Source organism: Neoarius graeffei, chromosome 4 (genome assembly GCF_027579695.1).
Source record: "Neoarius graeffei isolate fNeoGra1 chromosome 4, fNeoGra1.pri, whole genome shotgun sequence".
In the NCBI taxonomy this organism is placed as follows: domain Eukaryota; kingdom Metazoa; phylum Chordata; class Actinopteri; order Siluriformes; family Ariidae; genus Neoarius; species Neoarius graeffei.
Window position 1 is genome coordinate 115,611,929 of NC_083572.1, and position 24,838 is coordinate 115,636,766.

The 24,838-nt window shown below is 46.2% G+C and overlaps 1 protein-coding gene across 3 annotated transcripts in view; it reads right to left on the minus strand.

Annotated features, from left to right (window-relative positions):
- The window catches only part of itgb7 (integrin, beta 7), an 86,958-nt gene that overhangs the window by 39,628 nt on the left and 22,492 nt on the right, over positions 1-24,838 (minus strand). For all 3 annotated transcript variants that reach the window (XM_060920269.1, XM_060920268.1, XM_060920270.1), the window contains exons 8-9: positions 641-736; positions 447-536 (exon numbers count right to left, since the gene is read on the minus strand). In XM_060920269.1, the coding sequence (XP_060776252.1) occupies positions 447-536; positions 641-736 (186 nt within the window). The remainder of the gene's footprint in view (positions 1-446; positions 537-640; positions 737-24,838) is intronic.

The window sequence follows — 24,838 nt, forward strand, 5'->3', positions numbered from 1 at the left end:
AAGGCCCTTGCCGGCCGCTGGGTTTGAACCCGGAACCTTCTTGCTATGAGGCGACCGTGCTAACCACTACACCACCGTGCCACCCATGGTGGTGTAGTGGTTAGCACGGTGGGATAACTTGTTACACCATAGCACAAAATGAATTTATCACAAATATCTCCAAGTGTGGTCGAATCCCGCTGTGTTTCCAGGTGAACACAGTGAAGGGACACACTCATATATAGATGTAATGAAGTCACAGTTGCATGTGTGTGTTGAGAGAAGATCAGTGTGTGTTGGCGCTTGCTTACCTCATGACTGACAGGACTGAATGTAAAGGATTGATGAGTGAAACCTTCCTGAACAAATTAACAGCTATACAAAGTGTGCAGAAATCTGACCTGGAAGTATGAATAAACACAACAGCACTGTGGTGTTAGATACAATACAACACTGGCTTTACTCACCCCATAAGCCTCGGAGATCAGATGGACCACATTACTCGAGTCATTCGCCAACTCACCAACCACCGACTGAGGAATTAACGCACTCAGTGCCTACGTGTGTGTGTGTGTGTGTGTGTGTGTAAAAGACATAAGAAATATTTCACCACTGCCAACAGTCCATTAAACATTCTGTTAGTTCATGGAATAGCTCTCACCTCATAGGCTGGAACGGTGTTTTTTGTCACTGCAAATATCAGCTGAATGTTATTAGCTTGAAGGACTTGAGAGAGATGGCCCACTGATGGATAATCCTGAAACACACACAATACAATAAAACACTGTTATAGGACCTTTAAACACAGACTGGCCTTTTTTTTTTTTTTTACAAAGACTAATGAACAAATGCAGAGAAATCTTACCAAAAACCATCAGTTTATTATCCTGTGTGGTTCAATAAATTCTGAGTTCCACATAGATTAGTAAAGTGACAAAGTCAGATGAGTGTCTCATTTGATTCCTGAGACCAGTCCTATGATCAGTGTGGTCCGGTCTTTCTTCAGTTCCCCACTTGCAACTTTAGTTCCTACTTCAATTAATTCCCATTTGTTTTACGCAAAAATTGAAGTAAAACTTTGAACCATGGTTTCATCTTCTCCTGTCACATACAACTTCTTGTTATATATGTATAGAGACATTATGAAAAAATAAAGATTAGATGGAGTAGCAGAGGTCATTGGTGCCACTGGTGAGTGTATGTACCTGGTACATTTAGCTTGCTTTGCTAATATAGTCTGAAAATGAAGTGGGTACAAATCTAACACATAAATCCAACAACTGATTTTTAAACTGATTAGTGCATCATTTAATTTGTGTTTAACTAGTTAGAGTTACGATATATTGTACTACTACCTGTAATGATAGGTGGTTGGTTGTAGCAGAGCTCCTCGAGCGCAAAGCACATGGAGGAGATCTCCATACTCATAAGAATATGGTAATGCATCAATCTGATTTTTGATGGCTTTTGAGACTGTATAAACAACAAACATGTACCACCACAGGGAACCCAATTGTAATTCCGAGGCAACGTATCTCATAAACACTTGATCACTGGACAACGTCCTGGGTATGACGTTAAAATGCATCCCCCAGCTATGGGTCAAATAGTGAAGCCATGGCTACAGGTGGTGGATTCTCTCATCAGGCATCTGGAACATTTTTTCCAGTCGTGGCTGCTGAGGGACGTCAGTCTCCTGACCGGCACTGCAGTCAACCACAGCAGCAGGTGGGTGATATCCTGATTAGGCACCTGGGACATCCTTTGCAGAAGTGGCCACCAGGAATCTCATCAGCTTGAGCTGATACTGCAGGGCAGCTGCCAACTGATCAAGCTGTCGGGATCTTTTCCTGCCATTTGATTCTTCAGCTGACAGCCCAGAGGGTGGGTAGTGTACCCACCTTAAAACCCTTGTGCAGGCTTAACCAGCAACCCTTCAAGACACAAAGCAATGAGCCCCCTTATAGTACCAGCAGGGGTGAGAGCTGGCAGGTGGTAGTAAGGACTTGCATTTGTGCAGCCCAGGAGTGATGGTGGGCGGCACGGTGGTGTAGTGGTTAGCGCTGTTGCCTCACAGCAAGAAGGTCCGGGTTTGAGCCCCGTGGCCGGCGAGGGCCTTTCTGTGCGGAGTTTGCATGTTCTCCCCGTGTCCGCGTGGGTTTCCTCTGGGTGCTCCGGTTTCCCCCACAGTCCAAAGACATGCAGGTTAGGTTAACTGATGACACTAAATTGACCATAGGTGTGAATGTGAGTGTGAATGGTTGTCTGTGTCTATGTGTCAGCCCTGTGATGACCTGGCGACTTGTCCAGGGTGTACCCCGCCTTTCGCCCATAGTCAGCTGGGATAGGCTCCAGCTTGCCTGCGACCCTGTAGAAGGATAAAGCGGCTAGAGATAATGAGATGAGATGAGTGATGGTCGTGGATGTACTGAGGGTGACAGTGGTCCAAGGTCCTTCCTGGGTGACCAGGCGGCCCTTTTCAGGGATGCCCTGCCTGCTCTTTTCAGGGATGCCCCGCCTGCCTCAATCCGTGGACACCAAGAAAATGCGAGGTAAAAAAGGTTCACCCACCCCCTTACCTGGCTGGTTTCCCATGGTCAGCGGGTCTCCAATCAAGTGGGCACAACTGCAAACCTACTCTACATTTTGCCTGTTGGAACATACGAACCTTGCTTGATAACAACCCAAAACACGCTCAATGGAAGTCAGATCTACTTAGCAAAGAATTTGAGCCATACAGCATTGATCTTGCAGCACTCTCAGAGATGAGGCTATCAGACAGTGGTGAGAGAGCAGACACACACATTCTTCTGGTCAGGCACCCCACACGGATCACCTCAACAAGGCACATCAGGTGTTGGATTTGCCATATCCTACTGACTGCTCCCAAAGCTCTCAGAAATGCCAAAGCCAGTCTCTGACAGGATCATGACTCTCTGCTTTGCAGTCAGCCCAACTACACATGCAACAACTCTGAGTGTGTATGCTCCAACATTCTGCAGTGAACAGACCGACATTGAAGCCTTTTACACCCAGTTGAAAGCAACCCTCAGTTGTGTACCATGCAATAACATCATTAGTGTCCTGGGGGACTTTAACGCATGTGTTGGCAGTGATCACAACACCTGGTCAAATGTTCTCAGAAAGTTTGGAAGAGAGTCCTACAACAGCAACAGAGAACTGCTCCTAAACTTTGCTCAGAATTTGAACTTGCCATCTCTAACACCTTCTTCAGGACCTCAGACCATCAGTTCTTCTTGTGGAAGCATCCCAGATCAGCCCACTGGCACCTGCTCGATTACATCTTAATTAGCCAGAAACATCTGAAGGATGTTTGTATCACGCGTGCCATGAAAGGAGCTGAGTGTGATACAGACCACATTATGATTAGAAGTAGGATGAAGCTATCAGTACACCACACTCTTAGGAGGTCAGCCAGCAAACTGCTGAAGAAGCTAGATGTGCAGAAAATGGATGATGCTGACATTAGACAACAACTCGCCCAAGCTTTTCAAGCCCACTTCACTCAGGTGCCAGACGCCTCTGCTGAAGAAAAGTGGGTGAAGTTCAAGACCTGCCTAATGACACAGGCTGAAGAGGCGCTCGGCCACCCCAAATGCAAAAGTCGAGATTGGTTCGAGGACGGAGTTGGAACCATATCAGACCTTATATAGACCCCTTTCACATGACGTCACCGCGCCGTGAGATTTTGTTAGGTGCCATATTGGAAGACCAAGTACATGCACTCACAATATAAAACAAAGTACGAGCGAGAGTAAAGTGACACGATGGCTGATAATTCGGGTTATGTGAGTACATTACCAGCTGCAGAAAGGGCACAGTATGTGGAGAAACTGGCTGTGATTGATGGGTTTGACCCATATGATAAGACTCGCGGCAAGGGAGAATGGAAACATAAGGAGGACCGGACACCAATTCTGCCATCTGTTTGCTACCCAGACATTGTAAACTATTTGTTGTTTACACCCAGTGCCTACACTCAGTGTTCGAACTATGCCGATATTTTCGGGGGGTCCCTTTTTTTCCCTTGGGGGGGGTGCTTGCGCTTGTCTCGGAGCGCGGCTCTCCAAACACATGAGAAGCCTTGCGCTTGTCTTGGAGCGCGGATCTCCAAACACATGAGAAGCCTTGCGCTTGTCTCGGAGCGCGGATCTCCAAATACATGAGAAGCCTTGCGCTTGTCTCAGAGCGCGGATCTCCAAACACATGAGAAGCCTTGCGCTTGTCTCAGACTGCAGATCTCCAAACACATGAGAAGCCTTGCGCTTGTCTCGGAGCGCGGATCTCCAAACACGAGAAGCCTTGCGCTTGTCTCAGAGCGTGGATCTCCAAACACATGAGAAGCCTATCTTACGCACATATCATGCGGACTCCACACCTCCACACACGCATCGCGTCTGAAGTCATAACTCATCAGAGGAAATCGTGTCCACATTGGCATGTTCAAAAAACAACCTCACGTCAACAATGATACCACACGCAAGAAAAAAAAAACAAAAAAAAAACAGTCAGGCTACTCAACAACCAACCTGGCAGCAGCGAGCAAGCCCCAAACCATCCTAAATTATTATTATTATTATTATTAAATTGTAGAAGTCTGGGAGGCTTGCTCCTCATACAGTTATCAATTTGGGGCCAATTCAGCATGTTTTAAATCTGAATTTCTTGCGTTTGCTTACCTCAAAGTGTCCGCAGATCATGCACAGACTTATCCATTATATCCACAGTTTTTTGCCAAGTCTCACACAGGTTTCTTTCAAGTCTACTGTTGGGCCAATAAATCATAAATAAAACAGCTCAGATTTGTTTGTTTAAGTTGTTTGCCACTCCACTTTATTCTCGTGGGTTCACATACCACTGCTGTTATTTCCCCCTAATCACGAGTTTGTTGGTCTTCCAATATGGCGCAGGGTCTGTTTACTTCCGGTTTCGGGTGACATCAGTGAAAGGGGTCTATAGGAGAAAAGAAGAGCTTTACAAGTGAAGCTTGCAAACCCCAACTGCCTAAGAGCCCAGCAGGAGTTCACCAGAGCCAAAGCAACACTGCAGCAAGAACTTCGTCGGATGGAAGACAAGTGGTGGAACAATTTGGCAGACAAGATACAAGGGATCGCTGATGCCGGTGACACACGAGGGTACTTCCAAGCACTTAAAACAGTGTACGGCCCACAAGGTGCCCAGTTCTGTCCCCTACTCACTGCCAATGGCTCCATAATCCTGACTGAGTGCTCAGAGATCCTAGAGAGATGGAGAGAGCACTTCAATCAGTTGCTCAACCAAAGCTCCAATGTGAACCCAGTGGTCATAAACAATATCCAGCAACACCCAGTCCTGAAAAGCACAAACGACGACCTTACCCTGGAGGAAGTGAGGAGAGCAGTGAAGACCCTTGCTCTGCGTAAAGCTCCTGGTATGGATGGATGGCATCCCAGCTGAGATGTACAAGAAAGGAGGAGACTGCATTGTTGAAGCGCTATTTGATGTCCTGTCAACAATCTGGCGTGAGAGGAAAGTCCCTCAGGACTTCAAAGATGCCTCAGTCATTCTTATCTTCAAGAAGAAGGGCAGCAAGCAGGAATGTGGAAACTACAGAGGCATATTGCTCCTTGCTGTCGCAGGAAAGGTCCTTGGCAAGATTATTCTCTCCTGCATCAAGCCTATCTTGGACGCAGTCCTCCCAGACTCTCAAAGCGGCTTCAGAAGCGCAAGGTTGACCATTGACATGATTTTCACCTTGAGACAGCTCCAGGAGAAGGCAAGAGAACAGCATAGACCTCTATACATAGTGTTCATAGACTTTACTAAAGCCTTCGACACTGAACCGGGACAGTCTCTGGCTGCTTTTACAGCGATACGGCTGCCCTCCAGGCATCACTAGCCTCATCACTCAGCTTCATACTGGTATGAAAGCACAAGTGTCATTGGATGGAACGACCTCAGAGCAGTTTGAAGTAAATCAAGGAGTTAAACAGGGCTGCGTGCTTGCACCAACCCTCTTCTCACTCTATCTGTCTGCTGTCCTCGAGCTCTGTCCCGCCAACAACAATGATGGTGTCTCCTTATGCACTCACTCAGATGCTAAGCTCTTCAATGCCCGACAACTCAAGGCCAAGACAAAGATCCGAAGAGTGTGTGAGAGGGAGCTGCTTTACGCTGATGACTCAGCCACGGTGTCCCACTCAATACAGAATCTCCAGACCATGCCAAACTCCTTCTGCACTGCTGCTTCAAGCCTCGGACTGACCATCAACGTGAAGAAGACAGAAGTGATATTCCAGCCACCACCTGTCTCAGATGATCAGCCACCGGACATCCTGCTCAATAACGAACGTCTGAACTGTGTTGAACATTTCACTTACTTAGGGAGCACAGTCTCATGTGACACCAGCCTTACAAAGGAAGTAGAGAAGAGAATCAGTGCTGCCTCTGCTGCCTTTGGGAAACTGCAAACCAGAGTGTGGAAACATCCTGGTATTAGACTTAGCACCAAGTGCAAAGTCTACAGAGCAGTTGTCCTCTCGTGCCTTCTCTACTCCTCTGAATCTTACACATTGCACCACCGTCATATACACAGACTCCAGAAGATGCAGATGTTCCACCTCAGGCAGCTACTCAAGATCAAGTGGAGTGACAGGGTCAGCAACAGGGAAGTCAGGATTATAGCAGGAATCCCAAGCCTTGTTGACACAGAGCCAGCTGTGATGGACAGGCCACATGGTGAGGATGGAGGTCACCAGGCTTCCTAAAGCAGTGTTCTACGGGGAATTGTTGGAGGGAAAGAAAACTGTTGGACGACCCAAACTGCGTTACAAGGACTGTCTCAAGAGACATCTCGCTGCCTGCAGCATTAACATCAACTCATGGGAAGAAATGGCATGTGATCGCAAGACCTGGCACCACCTCACCAAGAATTCTATGAAAATTGTTGAAGATCACCTCCAAGCTGAAACCCAGCAGTGCAGTGTGAAAAGGCAGCCCTCCCTTTCCACAGATGCATTAGATCCTCTCCCCCTTTAAGCGGATACTGTTTTTCTGACAGGCACACACACAGACACCTGCATACACACAAGTGCACACGCGAGGATTGGACTTTCACTCACGGAGCCGGCAACCGCGTTTGGAGTCCTATGTCACGTTAATACAGTGGTGCTTGAAAGTTTGTGAACCCTTTAGAATTTTCTATATTTCTGCATAAATATGACCTAAAACATCATCAGATTTTCACACAAGTCCTAAAAATAGATAAAGAGAACCCAGTTAAACAAATGAGACAAAAATATTATACTTGGTCATTTATTTATTGAGGAAAATGATCCAGTATTACATATCTGTGAGTGGCAAAAGTATGTGAACCTTTGCTTTCAGTATCTGGTGTGACCCCCTTGTGCAGCAATAACTGCAACTAAACGTTTGCGGTAACTGTTGATCAGTCCTGCACACCGGCTTGGAGGAATTTTAGCCCGTTCCTCCGTACAGAACAGCTTCAACTCTGGGATGTTGGTGGGTTTCCTCACATGAACTGCTCACTTCAGGTCCTTCCACAACATTTCCATTGGATTAAGGTCAGGACTTTGACTTGGCCATTCCAAAACATTAACTTTATTCTTCTTTAACCATTCTTTGGTAGAACAACTTGTGTGCTTGGGGTCGTTGTCTTGCTGCATGACCCACCTTCTCTTGAGATTCAGTTCATGGACAGATGTCCTGACATTTTCCTTTAGAATTCGCTGGTATAATTCAGAATTCATTGTTCCATCAATGATGGCAAGCCGTCCTGGCCCAGATGCAGCAAAACAGGCCCAAACTATGATACTACCACCACCATGTTTCACAGATGGGATAAGGTTCTTATTGCTGGAATGCAGTGTTTTCCTTGCTCCAAACATAACGCTTCTCATTTAAACCAAAAAGTTCTATTTTGGTCTCTTCCATCCACAAAACATTTTTCCAATATCCTTCTGGCTTGTCCACATGATCTTTTGCAAACTGCAGATGAGCAGCAATGTTCTTTTTGGAGAGCAGTGGCTTTCTCCTTGCAACCCTGCCATGTACACCATTGTTGTTCAGTGTTCTCCTGATGGTGGACTCTTGAACATTAACATTAGCCAATGTGAGAGATGCCTTCAATTGCTTAGAAGTTACCCTGGGGTCCTTTGTGACCTTGCCGACTATTACACGCCTTGCTCTTGGAGTGATCTTTGTTGGTCGACCACTCCTGGGGAGGGTAACAATGGTCTTGAATTTCCTCCATTTGTACACAATCTGTCTGACTGTGGATTGGTGGAGTCCAAACTCTTTAGAGATGGTTTTGTAACCTTTTCCAGCCTGATGAGCATCAACAATGCTTTTTCTGAGGTCCTCAGAAATCTCCTTTGTTCGTGCCATGATACACTTCCACAAACATGTATTGTGAAGCTCAGACTTTGATAGATCCCTGTTCTTTAAATAAAACAGGGTGCCCACTCACACCTGATTGTCATCCCATTGATTGAAAACACCTGACTGTAATTTCACCTTCAAATTAACTGCTAATCCTAGAGGTTCACATACTTTTGCCACTCACAGATATGTAATATTGGATAATTTTCCTCAATAAATAAATGACCAAGTATAATATTTTTGTCTCATTTGTTTAACTGGGTTCTCTTTATCTACCTTTAGGACTTGTGTGAAAATCTGATGATGTTTTTGGTCATATTTATGCAGAAATATAGAAAATTCTAAAGGGTTCACAAACTTTCAAGCACCACTGTATCTCAGAAACTTTCCGTACTCACCTGAGTGACCAGCCAGTGCAGCGTTCGGTGAGGTACCCACCGATATCGCTCCATAATCCACACTGCTCCGTTTGTTTACACATTGCACATGCATACACAACCGTTTGTATACACTTTTGGTTCTCAGATCTTGTGTTCCCTGGGAAACAGGAGCTATGGCAAGCCAAAGACTTTATTTCTCATTCAGCCAATCAGAGACATTGATTAACTGTGTGTGTGTGTGTGTGTGGGGGGGGGGGGTTAAACTATAATGTGTGGGGTTAAATATGGTATTTCGTGTAATGATGGTTTAGTAAGAAATGCATTTTAGTCTGTGTATGAATGTATGTGTGTTGAAATGTTAACATTGTATGTATGTATTTTGATATGGATGTAAGGAGTAGTGTAATGTTCTTATCTCACCTTTTGCATGTTGTAATGGTCTCAACCAATTTTCCTGTTATCTAATGATTCAATCATTCAATTTACCCATCAGGCTGTTTGTATTTAAACACCAGTTTTCTCAGTCTAGGTGTGGGAGTTCAGGAGAAAGGTTGATGTAGGTGGCTGTACAGTAGGTGTTGATGAGAAATTGTGCTTGTGGTAATAGTTACTATTTTGCTCGTTGTATCTTTAGTTATTGTTTTTCAACCCTTGTGTTGATTTTTGTTTGTATTTTGAAATGTTTCTTTGTTATTGCACTTTTTGGTTTGAGCATTGTAAATAAAATTGCACCTCCTTATTTGTACCGTACGCCCTAGTTGCGCTTCTTTATTTGTTAGGCGACCACCCTGTCGTGAAAGAGTGAGTCGGACGGCTCACTGCTTTCACATGCAGCCTGAGAAGAACCAGCCGAGCCAGCGCAAGTGATGCTCCTCCCAACATTGGCAACCAACATCGATGCCAGCACTGCAGCCGAATATGCCTACACCGTATCGGCCTATTTTCCCATCAACGAAGATGCCGGTTACATCATACTCTGTATGAGTGACAGCCTAACTAACTGGACAATTAAATTTGTATCTTTATTTACATAAAGGTTATTTTTAAGTTGCTTTTAAAAAAATAATGTGGGATTATTTACTAACACATTTCCTACTTGCATATCTGCTGTGCCACTTTTAGGCAGTGCATATAGACCCCTTCGCAGTAAACGTCATTCATACGTAAGCGGAAATTGCGCGCGCAGCCTGGACCCAAAAAAGACTCAGAAATGCCTAGTTGTTGTGTTTTCAGGTGTCAGAATCGTAGCAGTGATGGGGTTAAAATGTTCAGAATTCCAGCAGGATCTCACCCATTCCAAAAAAATCGCCGACGTCTATGGCTACAAGCCATCAAACGTGTAGACTGGGATGAAAGCATTATCAAAAATGTGCGGGTTTGCAGCGCCCACTTCATCACAGGTAAGATCAGGCTATTTATTAAATCTTTCTTTTTTATTCTTTCTAGTCTTCGTTTATTGATGTAGCAAAATACTTTGGTAACGTTTGTCTGATTAGCTGGGCCATAGTTACACAATGTAATGAATATTGTTAGAAATGTTCTTTTTTAAAGATTTTTTTTTGGGTTTTTCACCTTTATTGGATAGGACAGTGTAGAGACAGGAAATGAGCAGGAGAGAGACGGGGAGGGATCGGGAAATGACCTCTGGTCAGAATCGAACCCGGGTCCCCGGATTTATGGTACGGCGCCTTATCCACCTGAGCCACGACACCCCCGAATATTATTAGCATGTTAACTTAGCTTTGCATGCAGTTTTGTTTGTAGGAGAGGTCTCGCTTGACTCAAGCAGTCCAGATTTTGTGCCATCATTATTTGTGTATGCCGAAAATCACAATTTTAAAGCAAGGATGGAAAGGTAAAATTGTGTGCCCTCACTCTAAATGCCAACTTACGCTGACTGCTCTAACCTAGCTCCCGCCCCGTTCAGTTTCATTTCTGCTCTCTGCCTCTCGCTTTTTACGCAGCTCTGATTTCTCTTAGCTGCACTCTTTACACTATCATTCCTTTCATGCCATTACCTCCTGCAAATTGCTGTTTAGTGTTGGTATTTGCTGTTGTAGCTAAAGCCACATTGCCATCACATCACTGGCATAATTTGATTAAAACAAAATGAATATGAATGTCCTATTGTTGATCAAGTTGTACATGCCTGCACATATGTCCGGGTCATAATGTAAGGTTCTGTGACCGTCCTCTGGCAACAATGTTTTGATGATTGATTTGACCTCTATGGACCCTTTAGAAAAGATTTAGCTCCCATGTCCCTCCCAAAAATCCCGGCATTTTTTGCTACAGAGCCAAATTCAAAATGGCACCCGGCGCCATCTCTAAAAAATAACTTTTCATCTGAATGACCTAGAATCATGTATGAAGGCACTTTTTCATACAAGTCAACCCTGAGGATTCCAAATCTGACATCATTTTAAAAATCAAAACTAGCTTTGATATTGAAATTCAAGATGGCCGGCATTCAGTAGAGTGAAAATAGCCAGATAGCCAGCTGGGGGACTGCTCCCTTTGGGCCTGCCATCCCACCCTGAACCATTCTTTGTCAGGCCCCTCACCAGAGACCAGTTTGTCATGGGAGGCCCTACCAAGAGCACGAGGCTCCAGACAATATAGCTCTCGGGTCATAGGGACGCACAAACCCCTCCACCACGGTAAGGTGACGGTTCCCAGAGAGGGTTTTTTTTTTTGTTGTTTTTTTGTTTGTTTTTTTTTTAGTTTTTTTTGTTTTGTTTTTTTGTATTTTTTTAATGTGGAGGTACCACCCGCTGCATTATGTGGAGAGGTAGTTATCATCACCAATAACGGCAACATACGGCAACCACAAAACACGTATCAGTCTGAATCAGAGCATTCTGAGTCACTGCCTTCTGAATCATCGGATTCAGATGACTCCACCCTCTTCTGTGCAACATCCTCCTCCTCATCCTCACCTCTTTCAACTTCCTCGTCCCCTTCAACCAGCCCTGGTGCAGGTAGGTGTGTGGGGAGTGCAGGCCGAGTGTGGCGGACAGGACGACAACGACCACCCACCAACTCCCAACCATGTCCGAGTGGCGACGGGTGGTCCTTCAGTGTGGGGTGGTGCACTAGATATGCCAAGTAGTTGGGACGGAGGCAGTGTTGCTGTAAGCTATCTGCATCTGGAGGGAGACGGATAAAAGACTTTCTCTTCATGGTCTTCCACTTGGAAGCACGGGCTTCAGCCATGGTGCTACTCTTCTTGTCTCCATAGATCACCTGTCTCGTGAATGTAAATAGCTCTTGTTCTACCTCCTCTTCAAGGTGAAGGCTGTCTCCACACCGGGAGAGTTGCTGCCGTGCCACAGAGCTCTTTGCCACCTTCTCATACACTGATGATTTCCCTTTGCCATAGAAACCTGAGTTGGCATCACAGCCTGTAAAACAGTGTAGCTGCACAATGCAGTGTGCCATCTCTTCTGTCAACATGCCACGACAGAGGACTGTCTCTTTATTCCTTTTGATGCAAAGCATGCCAGGGAGCTGCTGTGAGATGACCGATGCTGCGATGTATACATCAGTATCAGCTGCATCAATAACAGGGCCACTATAGCCTGATTGCCGTAGACCAGCATAAACAGTGAAGAGGATGGTGTCGGCTTCAGACTGGTCAATGCTGTAGTCTTCCATCGATTGCTGTGTTGACAAGTTGGTACAATGTGGGCCAACAGAGTAGACAATCTCAGCTTTCATGTTCTGTGCCAGGTCAGTGAGGTGGCTGCATATTAGTTTTTGCAACCGCCCCTTGTTGCTGACACTACATAGTAGCATTTTGAATGCCTTGGCAGAGGGGAAGGGGTCATCCAATTTCATGTAGGTGTTTGGTACATGTACCTTCCCTTGTATCCGCAGGTCTCGCTCATCATCTTTAGTTGTATATGCTGCATCGTATGGATCGTTCACACAAATGATATGGTGAGCATCAGAGTGGCGGGCAAGGATGATGGATGACACCTTTTAGACATAGTCCAACCACTTGTATGGGCTGCTGTCTTGGGTCTGCCGATCTTCTGCTGATGGAGTTGCCATCCTCCAGATCATGCCCATGTCAATGAGAGCAACGTAGGGTTGTCTGATAACAATTGTTTGGAGGGAGAGCTTCTGGATGAGCTTGCTCTTCTGTGTCTTCCTGTATGTGCCATTGGGGTTGAATAAGGCCACACATTCCTCAACAACATGGTGTTCCAGCAGCTCGGGGAGCTTGACAAGTTGACTGTTTTCAACCAGGTTGATCACTGCTTTGAGAGCACTTCTTTCCATTTCAGCAGCTCTTGCCTTGAGTTCCTCGCCGGGCTTCTCAATGCATGCCTGCTTGGAAAATGTCAAACGTTTGCTCAAACTGACAGGTGAATGGAGGAATTTATTCTTGCTGAACACCCGGTCCTGCAAAAAGATGTTCAACTTCTCCTCTCCTGCAGAATGGGCTGATTTGAAGTCAGCAACGAGCTCATCAGAGGCAGGCATGGCTGACTGTAGGGTGCGAAGTGTGGGTGAAGCCGGATTAAATGGGAATGAGTCAAATTCATCCATGCATGCAAGCAGGTTATGCACACACTGCTCATCCTGACGCATACGCTTCGAGCCACTTTCCGTGTGTTTCTTCTTTGTTTTTTTTCAGGTGGCAAGAGAGTTGTGTGCTGCTCTTATGCGGGTAACATTGTTGACATTTCTTGAGTGCACCAGCAGTTGTTTTTCATTTTGGAGGATTGAGAGCCAGCCTGACTTCATTTTGCTGCCCTTGTTCATAGTACACTCAATCCACATGTCCCAGGCCATGTTTGAATAGGGGTTACCTGTGATGGACTGACTGAAGTTAGAACGAAGGAAAGCAACCTGTTCAGCAGGGAGAGCTGTCAGCATTGCCCAGAAGTCAGGCAGCCACCTCCCATACTTATTGTTGTCATATGCTACCATCCACGGCTGCATAGCACGCAGAGAGCTGACATACTCATCCCAGTTGCAGATATGGACTGCATGCACATTCTGCATTAGAGCATCTGTCATGGACAGGAAGTCCCTCCAGTAGTCTGCCATGTCACTGACCTCTACTTGGGAGAAAAGGTTGGTGATGAGATCCTTTAGATCAGCATCATCCTCCAGGGCTGCATGAGCAGCAGCACGGGCTTCTTGGGAGAGACTTGTATTCCTCAGAATATCAAGATTCTCACTTGTCTCCTCTGTTAGGTTGGGTATCAGGCTCTCCTTGGCCAGCTGGCTCATAAGTGCCTCATACATCAGCCTCAAGCAACGAAGCCCCCTTTTATAATGCTTGCCTTTCAGAGCAGAATCAACGGATCCCTCTGCAATAACTCCAGCCGCTACAAGTACATCTCCCAGCTCACTCCCTTTGTAGCGCTTGTAGATGGTACTCATCATCACACACTGTGTATGGAAAGGACCAAGAAAGGGTACAATGTCACGGTACTTGTCTGGGTTCTCTGCCTTGAGCAGAGTGACAAGGACGTACACAGGATGATCTCCCACTAAAAAGGCAAAGGGCATGCGTTTTGAGATGATGATGTGAGATAGCTTTTCCATGATGTCATTCACAACTGACTTGTTTGGCGGTTGATTGTAAGACATATGGAAATAAGCCTTGCTCTTTGACTGCTCCTTATTCAAGCTGGCATGAAACCCGTTGTAGGAAGGGATAGTCCGCTCAGCTGCATTAGGGCGTTCACCATTCTTGTTTGCACGAACAAGCGCATGAATAATGCTCCGCTTGTGCTGAGGCTCTGTACTTGATGAGAAGGTAGTGGGCCTGGGGCGGATGGGAGGTTCCCCACGCTTGATCGTCTTATATGGTTTAACTGCCTGCATCTCTGATGCCTTCTCAGTCAGAGCCTGTGAAACAGTCTTTGCATCTTTTGTGCACTCATGTGCATCATGGATGTTCCGCTCCTTCTGTGCAAGAAGATCTAGGCGCTGCAGAAACATCCAGTTACAGTGGTGTCCAGTACCCCCCCCTGTCAAAGTGTCATTTTGAAAGTCATCATTGTCAATGATACTGATACTTGGCTCTCCCTCAGCAATGTCATCAGGACACACAGAACATTGCTCAAAATCATGCAAGGTCCAGATATCACGCAAGAGAAGCACATCATGGTAGCTGATCCCCATACCCAACTTGTAGTAGCAGTCAATAAGCTCCTTGCTGCGAGTCAAACCATGAAGGGTGATGGTGGCATTGATGGCCGTTGTGGTGGGTCGTTTTAACACATACTGTGTGATGAGCGAGGTGAGGGAATGTGTGCATGGAGACAGATCTACCTCCTTCTTCCCCCGTAAAGCAGATAGCAGCTGCACAAGGAGAGGTGAGAGCTCTTCCTCCTCCTCCAGTTCTTCAACCCTTGGTGGCCATCGGATGAGTTTTATAGATTTAATATCATCCCTGATCTGCTCAGCCACATTGTGCACCAGTTGCTCATTACTGACGCCGATGGAGTTTAGTGCAGCTTCAACATATGACCCACCGCCAGACATGTCATAGACTAGGTCACTCTGGTTCCTCTGTGAGCGTGAATGGAAACCAATCTTACTCCCAAATTCCCGGGTCAGGATGTCTTTGATGTAAGATGATTTAACCCCAGATGTTGGGAATCCATAACGAGAGATTATAGAGCTGTAGTCTTGGAGGAGGCTCTGCAGTGACCTTAGTTCATGTTCCTCAATAATAATTTTTCTTATGTGATTAAAGAACATAGTCTGTGCCTCACGTAGAGTGACATTGTGCATATGTGGGAGTTTGTCATCTTCGGTCATTTTCTTGTATTTTGTCACATATTTCATCCAACATGTGTAGTGATATCGGATCTCAAGTGCATAGGGCTGATCAGTTGCAGAATCGATCAGGCAATTGATTCTGTCCCGCATTGTCTGATCTTCCAGGGCAACTGTATGGCTCTTGAAAGCTGCCCATGCATGATCATAGGAAATCAGCCTCAACTTTGTTTCTGGGTGCTTTGGTGACTCAGCCTTACAACACCAGACACATTTTGTTTTATCATGTATCTGCCCAAGACTTGATCGTAGTCGTTTGGCAGGTGGATCTGCAGCTGTGGAACATTCATCTAACATAGAAGAAGACTGAGATGGGCATTCATCAGTCTCTTGTTTTCTCTGTCTTGTTTTGGCTTGTTCCAGTTTCTTAGTATTACATAGTGTCAACAAACATGCTTCATGGACATGCTTTCCAACTGGACCTTTATTCCAATCAACAGTTGCATAGACATGTCCAAACTTGTCAAGGCCACTCCATAACAGTGACTTTTGTTTTATGTTTTCCCATCTCTGAGCTGACCTAATGGTATCTGTGGCTTTATTACACAGAGTACCACATTGGAGAACACATGGCTGTCTATCTGTCCCTGTTGGTATATTGCTTTCTTCCATATTCAAGCAGTTGTGCATGCAGCATGAACACTATCTTTACATTTGTCTTTACAGATCAAATATCTAGCTCCTCTCACTGTGGGCTCAAAAGAATGACTGAGGCAACAAGTAGCAGCACTAAACAAGCAGCATGTGATGATGCTATGAGAGATATGTTTCTGACCACGGTGCAGAGCTATAGTTATGCTGAAAAACAATGATTTTGTCACTTAAAAGACAAGCTTTTTGCCATAATGTCGCCAAAGCCGCTAGATGAGGTTTTTAGAATTGCCAAAAAGTCGCCAAAGTAGCTAGATGAAGTTTTTAGTTGCCAGAGACATCGCTAAAGGACATGTCAAGGCATGAAAGGTAAAGAGTTAGAATCAAGAAAACTGGGTATGATGTGCACAATATAAAATGAACAAAATAGTATGAGTGCATTATTCACTGGCCTTTTTTTGCTTTTAAACAAAAGTTATGTTTTCTAACCTATGGGTCGAGACACAAGGTGTTTTTTTTTTGGGGGGGGTGATAATGTAAGAAACTCAAAGTAAAAGCACCTTGGCTACTCGGTAGCGTACTGTAGGTCGCTCTTGATGTACTGTACGTACTTTCACATAAATTGGGGGGTCACGGCCTGAAAAGGTTGAGAACTATTGTACTAGATGGCAGCCATCTTGAATTACATGATCAAAACAAAGTTGTATTATCAAAATGGTGTCAGATTTGGAATCCTCATGGCTGACTTGTGTGAAAAAGTGCCTTCATACATGATTCTAGGTCATTCAGCTCAAAAGTTATTTTTTAGAGATGGCGCCGGGCACCATTTTGAATTTGGCTCTGTAACAAAAAATGCCGGGATTTTTGGGAAGGACATGGGAGCTAAATCTTTTCTAAAGGGTCCATAGAGGTCAAATCAATCAGCAAAACATTGTTGCCAGAGGATGGTCACAGAACCTTACATTATGACCCGACTATTGAGGTCCTGTACAACTGAAACTCTCAGGCGAGTGGGGGAGGGGATTCCCTGCCGAGGCTGTGTGCAGTGTGTTAGTATGAACATGTGGCCTACAAGAAGTGAATGTTGTGTTGGATTAGCACTAATCCCATGTTTTGGAAAATCAAAAATGTTGTTTTAGGCCCCTATGGGGGTCACCAATCCATGCGCAAAGTATGGAGTATGTGTGTCCGGCCTTGTTGATTTGCACACGTGAACAGACAGAGAGACAGACAGCCTTTCTTTAACAGTACACACACACACATGCCTTAGCCCGAAAATGGGTATAACACAAGTTAGTACAAAAATAGTAGATTTTATATATAATGTTCATGAGATTGTCTTTGGTATATTCTTTTTCCTTCTCCTCTTGTCCTTCTGCTTCTTGTACACACTGACTCTCTTCTCATTCAGTTTATCACAGATTTGACAAATCAGTTGTCTCCATTCTGTTTAGTTCTCTACCTTTGCTTTCCATTAATTAAGTGCATCATCACATTTCAGAGCATTTTTGCATGTGTCTTTATATCTTAATTTAGGTCGACCAACAGAATGCGTTCCTTCAGTTACGGTAATTCACCACACAATATAGATTTTACTGGTCGATTATTGTTCATTCGGGACACATGACCTATCCAGCATAGTCTACTTCGAACTAGTTTTATTTCTATATCTTCCACACATGCTCTAGTGAGAACTTCTTCGTTGCTGATGTAATGGTCCCATTTTATCTTGAGAATTTAGAATTTGGCGCTGTTCAGTTGTACGGAGTTGCCTAATTTGATGATGGTACAAAGTCCAAGTTTCACTACCATAAATTAGTAGAGGTATAAGGCATTGATTGTAGGTTTTTACTTTGGTGGAAATGGTGAGGTCATGTGAGTCGAAGACTCAATGGCGTAATTTTCTGAATGCACAGGATATTGCTTGAATATGTGCTGTTAATTCTTCCTTCACTGAACAGTCATTAGTTATGTAGCTACCAAGATACTTGAAGCTATTGACATTCTTTAATTTCGTGTCCTTTAGTAGTATAGCTATTAGATATATATTATGTCATGTCAGTCAGTAGGTGGCAGTATAACATCTCATCTCATTATCTCTAGCTGCTTTATCCTGTTCTACAGGGTCGCAGGCAAGCTGGAGCCTATCCCAGCTGACTACGGGCGAAAGGCGGGGTTCACCCTGGACAAGTCGCCAGGTCATCACAGGGCTGACACATAGACACAGACAACCATTCACACTCACATTCACACCTACGCTCAATTTAGAGTCACCAGTTAACCTAACCTGCATGTCTTTGGACTGTGGGGGAAACCGGAGCACCCGGAGGAAACCCACGCGGACACGGGGAGAACATGCAAACTCCGCACAGAAAGGCCCTCGCCGGCCACGGGGCTCGAACCCGGACCTTCTTGCTGTGAGGCGACAGCGCTAACCACTACACCGCCGTGCCACCGCCGCCCAGTATAACATCTTTAAATCAAATTAATAGAGGAAGTCAGAGATAATTTAGGAAGCACATACACCAAGATGGCAGCAAAAAAGGCAGCTAGTCTTGCAAGCTTGAAATAAAATTCTATGTGTGTAAGATTGTATGTGTGTTCTCGTGCATGGCTGTACTGAACTTATGACCTGTTCACATCCTGGTAAACGTGCATAATCGCGAGAACATACTCTTTTATTTTCTCTGTACCTTCTAGTTTCACTGAAACCACATTCCTGGACCCTCCTGTTCTAGGGGGTGTACATTCTGCTCTTTCATGTATAATAAAACAACTCCTTATTTGGTGAGTTGACCTTGTGCCCCCGAGCCTCTACTTATCTTGTCACGCAAGCTTCTTATGTATATAAACCCTGCTTTTTCTATGTATCATCGAGCAGTGCACGAATAAACCAGACTGATTTAATTCGTGTGGTTCGTTCCCTCCCTGCTCCAGAGCGCTCTTACGTCAACGCATCTGAACTGAGACAGACACAGGTTCTAACAATTTGGTGACCCCGACGTGATACTCTCAATCAGGTAAGACATGTTTGATTGACTACCTGGTTGGCAGTAGTTTCGTAGTGTCCTACGGAGGACAGTTTTCCCTGGTTCGAGTCCAGGAAGAGCGCGCTATACAAATTTGTACTATATTTGTTGTCTGTTCCTCTTCAGATCCGTTTGTTGTCATTGTACGATGGGAAGCTCGTTCCCTAAGCCTGCGCCAGGGGAAACCCCGGCCGAATGGATGAATAAGTGTGGTTTAGGCTATTACGTTACGCCGTGGCTGGACAATTTGGCTGGGTGGACGGAGGCAAATCCTCAGATTCCATCGTATCCCCGTGATGGGACGTTTAATCCAGGCTTTCTTGCTTCAGCGCACCGTATGATTTATGAAAGCTTAGGCGATCCGGATTGGGACCGCCCTTATATGCGCGCAGGGTATGATTTACGAAGAAATGGTTTGACATGAAGAAGGTATGGGATAAATCAAAGGGTGTTTACACCCCGAGACCTGTTTTAAAGGCTATTCTAAAACTAAAACTTTCTCAGTTAACCTCCCATGTAAAGCGAGGGAGGAATAGTTACGTCCCACTCATTCCTCATCTCATATACATGTCCAGTAAATTTGTTAGCACATGATTTAATGTGCAAATTAGAAGTAAATCTCACATCCACTCCAGATGGACTAACTATTGAAGTAAGTGAAATGTGCGGTGTGCAGTATGGGTTTGGAAGCCCTCTGTATGTGTATGTCTGGCAGCTCTGTTCAGATCAGCTCGCACATTTGAACACCTCATCAGTTGACACAGATTATATGATGAGGAGCGTTTGCTCGAAATAGTCGATGTGTTGCAACCTAGAAATGACGTCGCTATGAATATAAAGGAAGAAATAGCTCCGGCTCAGGAAGGTGGCCGTCCGCGTCAGCGCACCGTGTCGACATTTTTTTGGAGGGACACACCGAATGCTTTGCAGCTCCTGCGTGAGCAGTTAACTAGGTATTTACTGGCTATGAAACAAGCGAACCGTGATCTGTCGCAGGTTACTAACTGTAAACAGGAAAAGTCAGAAGTGACGTCGGCCTTTCTGGAAACGTTTTGGTGAAGTTTGGCAGCACCTGGGTGGGTTAGAATTGGACATGACTCAACCCAATCCAATGTTCCTGTCCACCTTTTTATCTAACTGCCGCCCTGAGGTTCAGAACGTTTTGAAACATCACTTGAGCGATAGGACTCATTTGGTCCTTCGCCAAGCGGGTGAACGGTTGAGGACAATGGAAAGTGATGGGTTGTTAGATTGTAAGACTAATAAAGCATGTTTATCTGTGGCCCCACAGGGCCCCGGGTCGTATCGTCATAATAATGACAAAACACGCACCGGGCCTCGCACATGGTCGGGTGGGAACCGGAAGAAAACAGGCAGGTGCCACTATTGTGGAAAGGAGGGCCACTGGATGAGGGAATGCTATGCGCGGCGGAGGGATGAGCAGAGTAGGACGGGAGAATTAGGGGATGTGTTGCAAGGCCAGAATCCCGGACCTAAGGGCTATCGGCAGAATAACGGACAGGACCAGCGCTATCACGCCCCGCTATAGGGCTGCCCTCAGAGCGATGAAACCCCGACCGTTGCTATGTTAAATCTTTTATTCAGCTCCCCTCTTAACGAAGATCTTCCCACTATTGTTTTATGCCTGGCAGGGACTGAATATCCTTTTTTACTCGACACCGGGGCTACCATGTCCTCAGTGGGGAGGGAATATGCGGGTCCTTTATCTACACGGTCTGTAAGCTCTGTGGGAATAGAAGGGGTTCCTTTCCATTCCAGTTGCACGCCCCCCCTTTCTGTTACTTGTGCCCTTGATCCTTTACTGAAGTTTTCTCACTCCTTTGTTTGCATGCCTGATTGCCCTTTTAACCTGCTTGGACGGGATCTCATGAGCCTCCTAGGGCTTTCTATTTCTTTCAGTGGTTCACACATGGTTGTTGACGCACCAGACGACACTTCGTCGGCTGCTCTTGCCCTCACCTCCCTTTCTCTTCCTCATAATCTTCTTAATGCTGCTTGTGCCGTTACCCACCTCACACCCTCTCTTTCTGACCTTCCAGCTTCTCTTTGGGCGGAACATAAGGACGAGGTGGGCTTTGTTAACTGTACCCCTTACGAGGCGGTCATTAAACACTCTTCGCCAGTATATGTAAAACAGTACCCCCTTTCCCCAGCTAAACTGTCTGGCATTGATGATGTTCTGTGTTCTCTCCTAGAGCAAGGTGTGGTTGTTCCCTGTGTCAGCCCTTATAACACTCCAGTGAATCCGGTGCAGAAGCCCAACGGCACGTGGCGTTTCACCCAGGATTTGCGTAAGATTAATGAGTTAATTATCCCAGTCGCCCCATTAGTTCCAGACGTTCCCTCTCTTATGGCCTCGATTCCGTGTGAACATGCGTTTTTCTCTGTGATTGACCTCTGTTCTGCCTTTTTCAGCGTCCCTGTGGGCCACGACACGCAGCCCCTGTTCGCTTTTACGCACAGGGGAAAGCAGTACACATGGACCAGGTTACCCCAAGGATATGTCGATTCCCCCGCGGTTTTTACAGCCGTAGTGAGGGACGCCTTGGCCGGTTTGTGCCTCCCCTCGGGCTCCTCCGTGCTCCAATACGCGGATGATCTTCTGGTAACGGCGGAGGACGAGGACATTTGCGCTAAAGCCACACTCGCTCTCCTCTCTCTTCTGGCGCAAGAAGGTTTCAAGGTCTCACGAACTAAGCTTCAGTTCTGCCTCCCCACTGTTCGATATCTGGGTCACGATCTCTCCCAGGGCTCCCGCAGGCTCAGCCCCGAGCGTGTGCAGGTCATCCTAGACACTCAGGTGCCTGCCACCAAACACGCCCTCATGGCTTTTCTGGGACTTATCAATTACTGCCGCCAGTGGATTCCTGACTGTTCCACCTATGACAAGTGTCTGCGCTCTGCAATTCTGCACTCGGACCCTTTGACTCAGCCCTTGGTGTGGTCTGATGAAATGCTGACGGCCTTCAGGGCCCTGAAGCAGGCTTTATGCTCGGCCCCTGCTCTCGGACTTCCGAATTACCGTTTGCCGTTTCATTTATATGTGTGCAACCAGCAGGGAACTGCGTCTGGGGTTTTGGCGCAGGAGCACGGGGGGGGTATGCGGCCTTGTGCGTTCCTCTCTAAAACTCTTGATTCTGTGGCACAGGGCCTCCCTGCTTGCCTCAGGGCGGTGGCTGCATGTGCTGTCATGGTCACGGACGCTGAACGGCTGGTTTTGTCTCACCCGCTCGTTCTCCACACCTCACATGATGTAGTGCACGTTTTAAAGAACCTCAGTACCCAGCATTTATCTGCGCAGCGTCGCTCTGGATACGAGTCTATTCTTTTGGCCACCGAAAACCTTACTGTTAAGCCCTCCTCCTCCTTTGATTCTCTCGCGCACGCGCTTCAGCGCCTCCTCAATTCACAGGATGATTCTCTTCCTTCTGAAACACACGACTGCATTTCTAGCATTCTTTTCGAGACAAGTATCCGCCCCGACTTACGCTCCACCCCGTTACTTTCAGGTGATTCGCTGTTTGTGGACGGCTCGTGCTCACGCCCCTCTGACGGCGTTTTCGTGTGTGGTTATTCTGTGTGCCGCCTTCCTGATGAAACTGTTGAAGCTTTTTCTCTTCCTTTCTCCTCGGCTCAGGCTGCTGAACTATACGCTCTAACCCGTGCATGTGTTATCGCCCAGGACACAGACGTCACTATCTACACTGATTCACGCTACGCTTTCGGCGTTGCTCATGACTTTGGTCGGATTTGGGCTTCGCGTGGGTTCACCACTGCAGACGGTAAGCCCATTTCTCATTCTTCGCTTGTTACTGATTTAATCACCGCCTGTCTTCTCCCGCGCTCTTTAGCCATTGTTAAGACTCGTGCTCATTGTATTGGGGACTCTTTTGAGATCAGGGGAAACTCTCTCGCCGATCGCATTGCCAAAGCCGCGGCTGCCTCCGGTGTTTTTCCGCCTTCGCTTACTCTCTCCCTGGTCTCATCCAGCCGTATGATTAGTGCCGTTCTTCCGGACATTGACTTGATCTCCCTCCAGGCCTCCGCTTCGGCCTCAGACAACCATTCCTGGGACTCATGCGGCGCGCAGCCGTCTGACGGCGTTCGGATCGATGCTCAGGGCCGCCTTTGTTTGCCTAGACACTGTACTCCCTTTCTCGTCCGCGAGTTTCATGGTCCCACTCACCGCGGCCGAAGAGGGGTAGTGGAGGATTTATCCAAAATATTTTGCATCGACAAAATACACACCGATGTACATCACATTCTAGACAGATGTTTAACGTGCGCCCAGAATAATCCATCTAAACCAGGCGCGGTACATCAGCACCTTCCCATACCTGACACGCCGTTCCAGGAATGGCAGATTGACTTTACTCACATGCCAAAACAGGGCCCCTTTAAGTATCTCTTGGTCATGGTCGACAAATTTTCACGATGGGTGGAGGCTTTCCCTTGCGGGAAAGAAGACGCTCGCACGGCGGTAAACAAATTGACGCAAGAAATCATTCCGCGTTATGGTCTCCCGGTAGGGATAGACTCTGACAAAGGTACGCCGTTCACCTCTAAGGTGACACAAGAACTGTGTAAAGACTTAAAGATCCATTGGCGTTTCCACATCCCGTACCATCCACAATCCTCCGGCATTGTGGAGCGCGCAAACAGAACAATCAAGGGTAAGCTGCGTAAAGCCATGCAAGAAGCTGGTACTAAAAATTGGGTACAAGTTTTGCCTTTAGTTCTCGCTGACATGCGAATGACCGCTCAAGTGGCCCTCGACAACCTGTCTCCGTACGAGCTCGTGATGGGCCGGCCTTTTCCTACACCCTGGCGCAGAGGTATGCAGGCTATAGGAACGAGTGATCTTGATGTACATCTCAGTGAGTACGCCGTGGGTCTCATGCGGGTGTTGGATGAGTACTGGACGAGACTAAATTCCAAAAAGCCTCCCATTCCTGAGGCACCCACTCACCCCTTTGAGGTAGGGGATAAAGTGTTGGTAAAGAAATTCGCTAAATTAGGCACTCCTCTAGAGGAACCGCCCTACAGTGAACCCACGGATGTGCTCGCTGTAACTCGAACGGCTGTACTAACTGACCTTTTTCCACAGTGGATTCATGCCAGTCGAATAAAGAAGGCTCCAATGTAATAGAAATCTATATTGTTGATGCTTAACAGGTTTTTGTGTTTCAGAAAGTTGCTGTGACAATAGCTGACGGCCTTTTCAGGGATCCCCTTTCCAGCATCCGGAGTGATCCGGTTTCGGCTGATCTACAAAGAGGGGATGGTCGGTGCGTCCCGCAGACTTCTGAACTAAAGAATCTGGAAGACACGTGAGCCTGGGCTACCTTCAACTATCTACATCCTGTGGACACAGAAAGAACAAAGTCAGTGACCAGTATGACTTTCCTTCTGGTATTGGTCTTGGTGCTTGGAGCAGGGAATCCCGCTCAAGCCAGCCACGAGGACAACGTTTTTTGGCAATTTGCCAACTGGACTGCTAAACAACATACTAATCAGTCTTGTTATGTCTGTCAATACGTTAGAGTCTAAACTGTAGTTATACTCTGTAAACAAAGTATAAAAGAGGGGATTGTAAGATTGTATGTGTGTTCTCGTGCATGGCTGTACTGA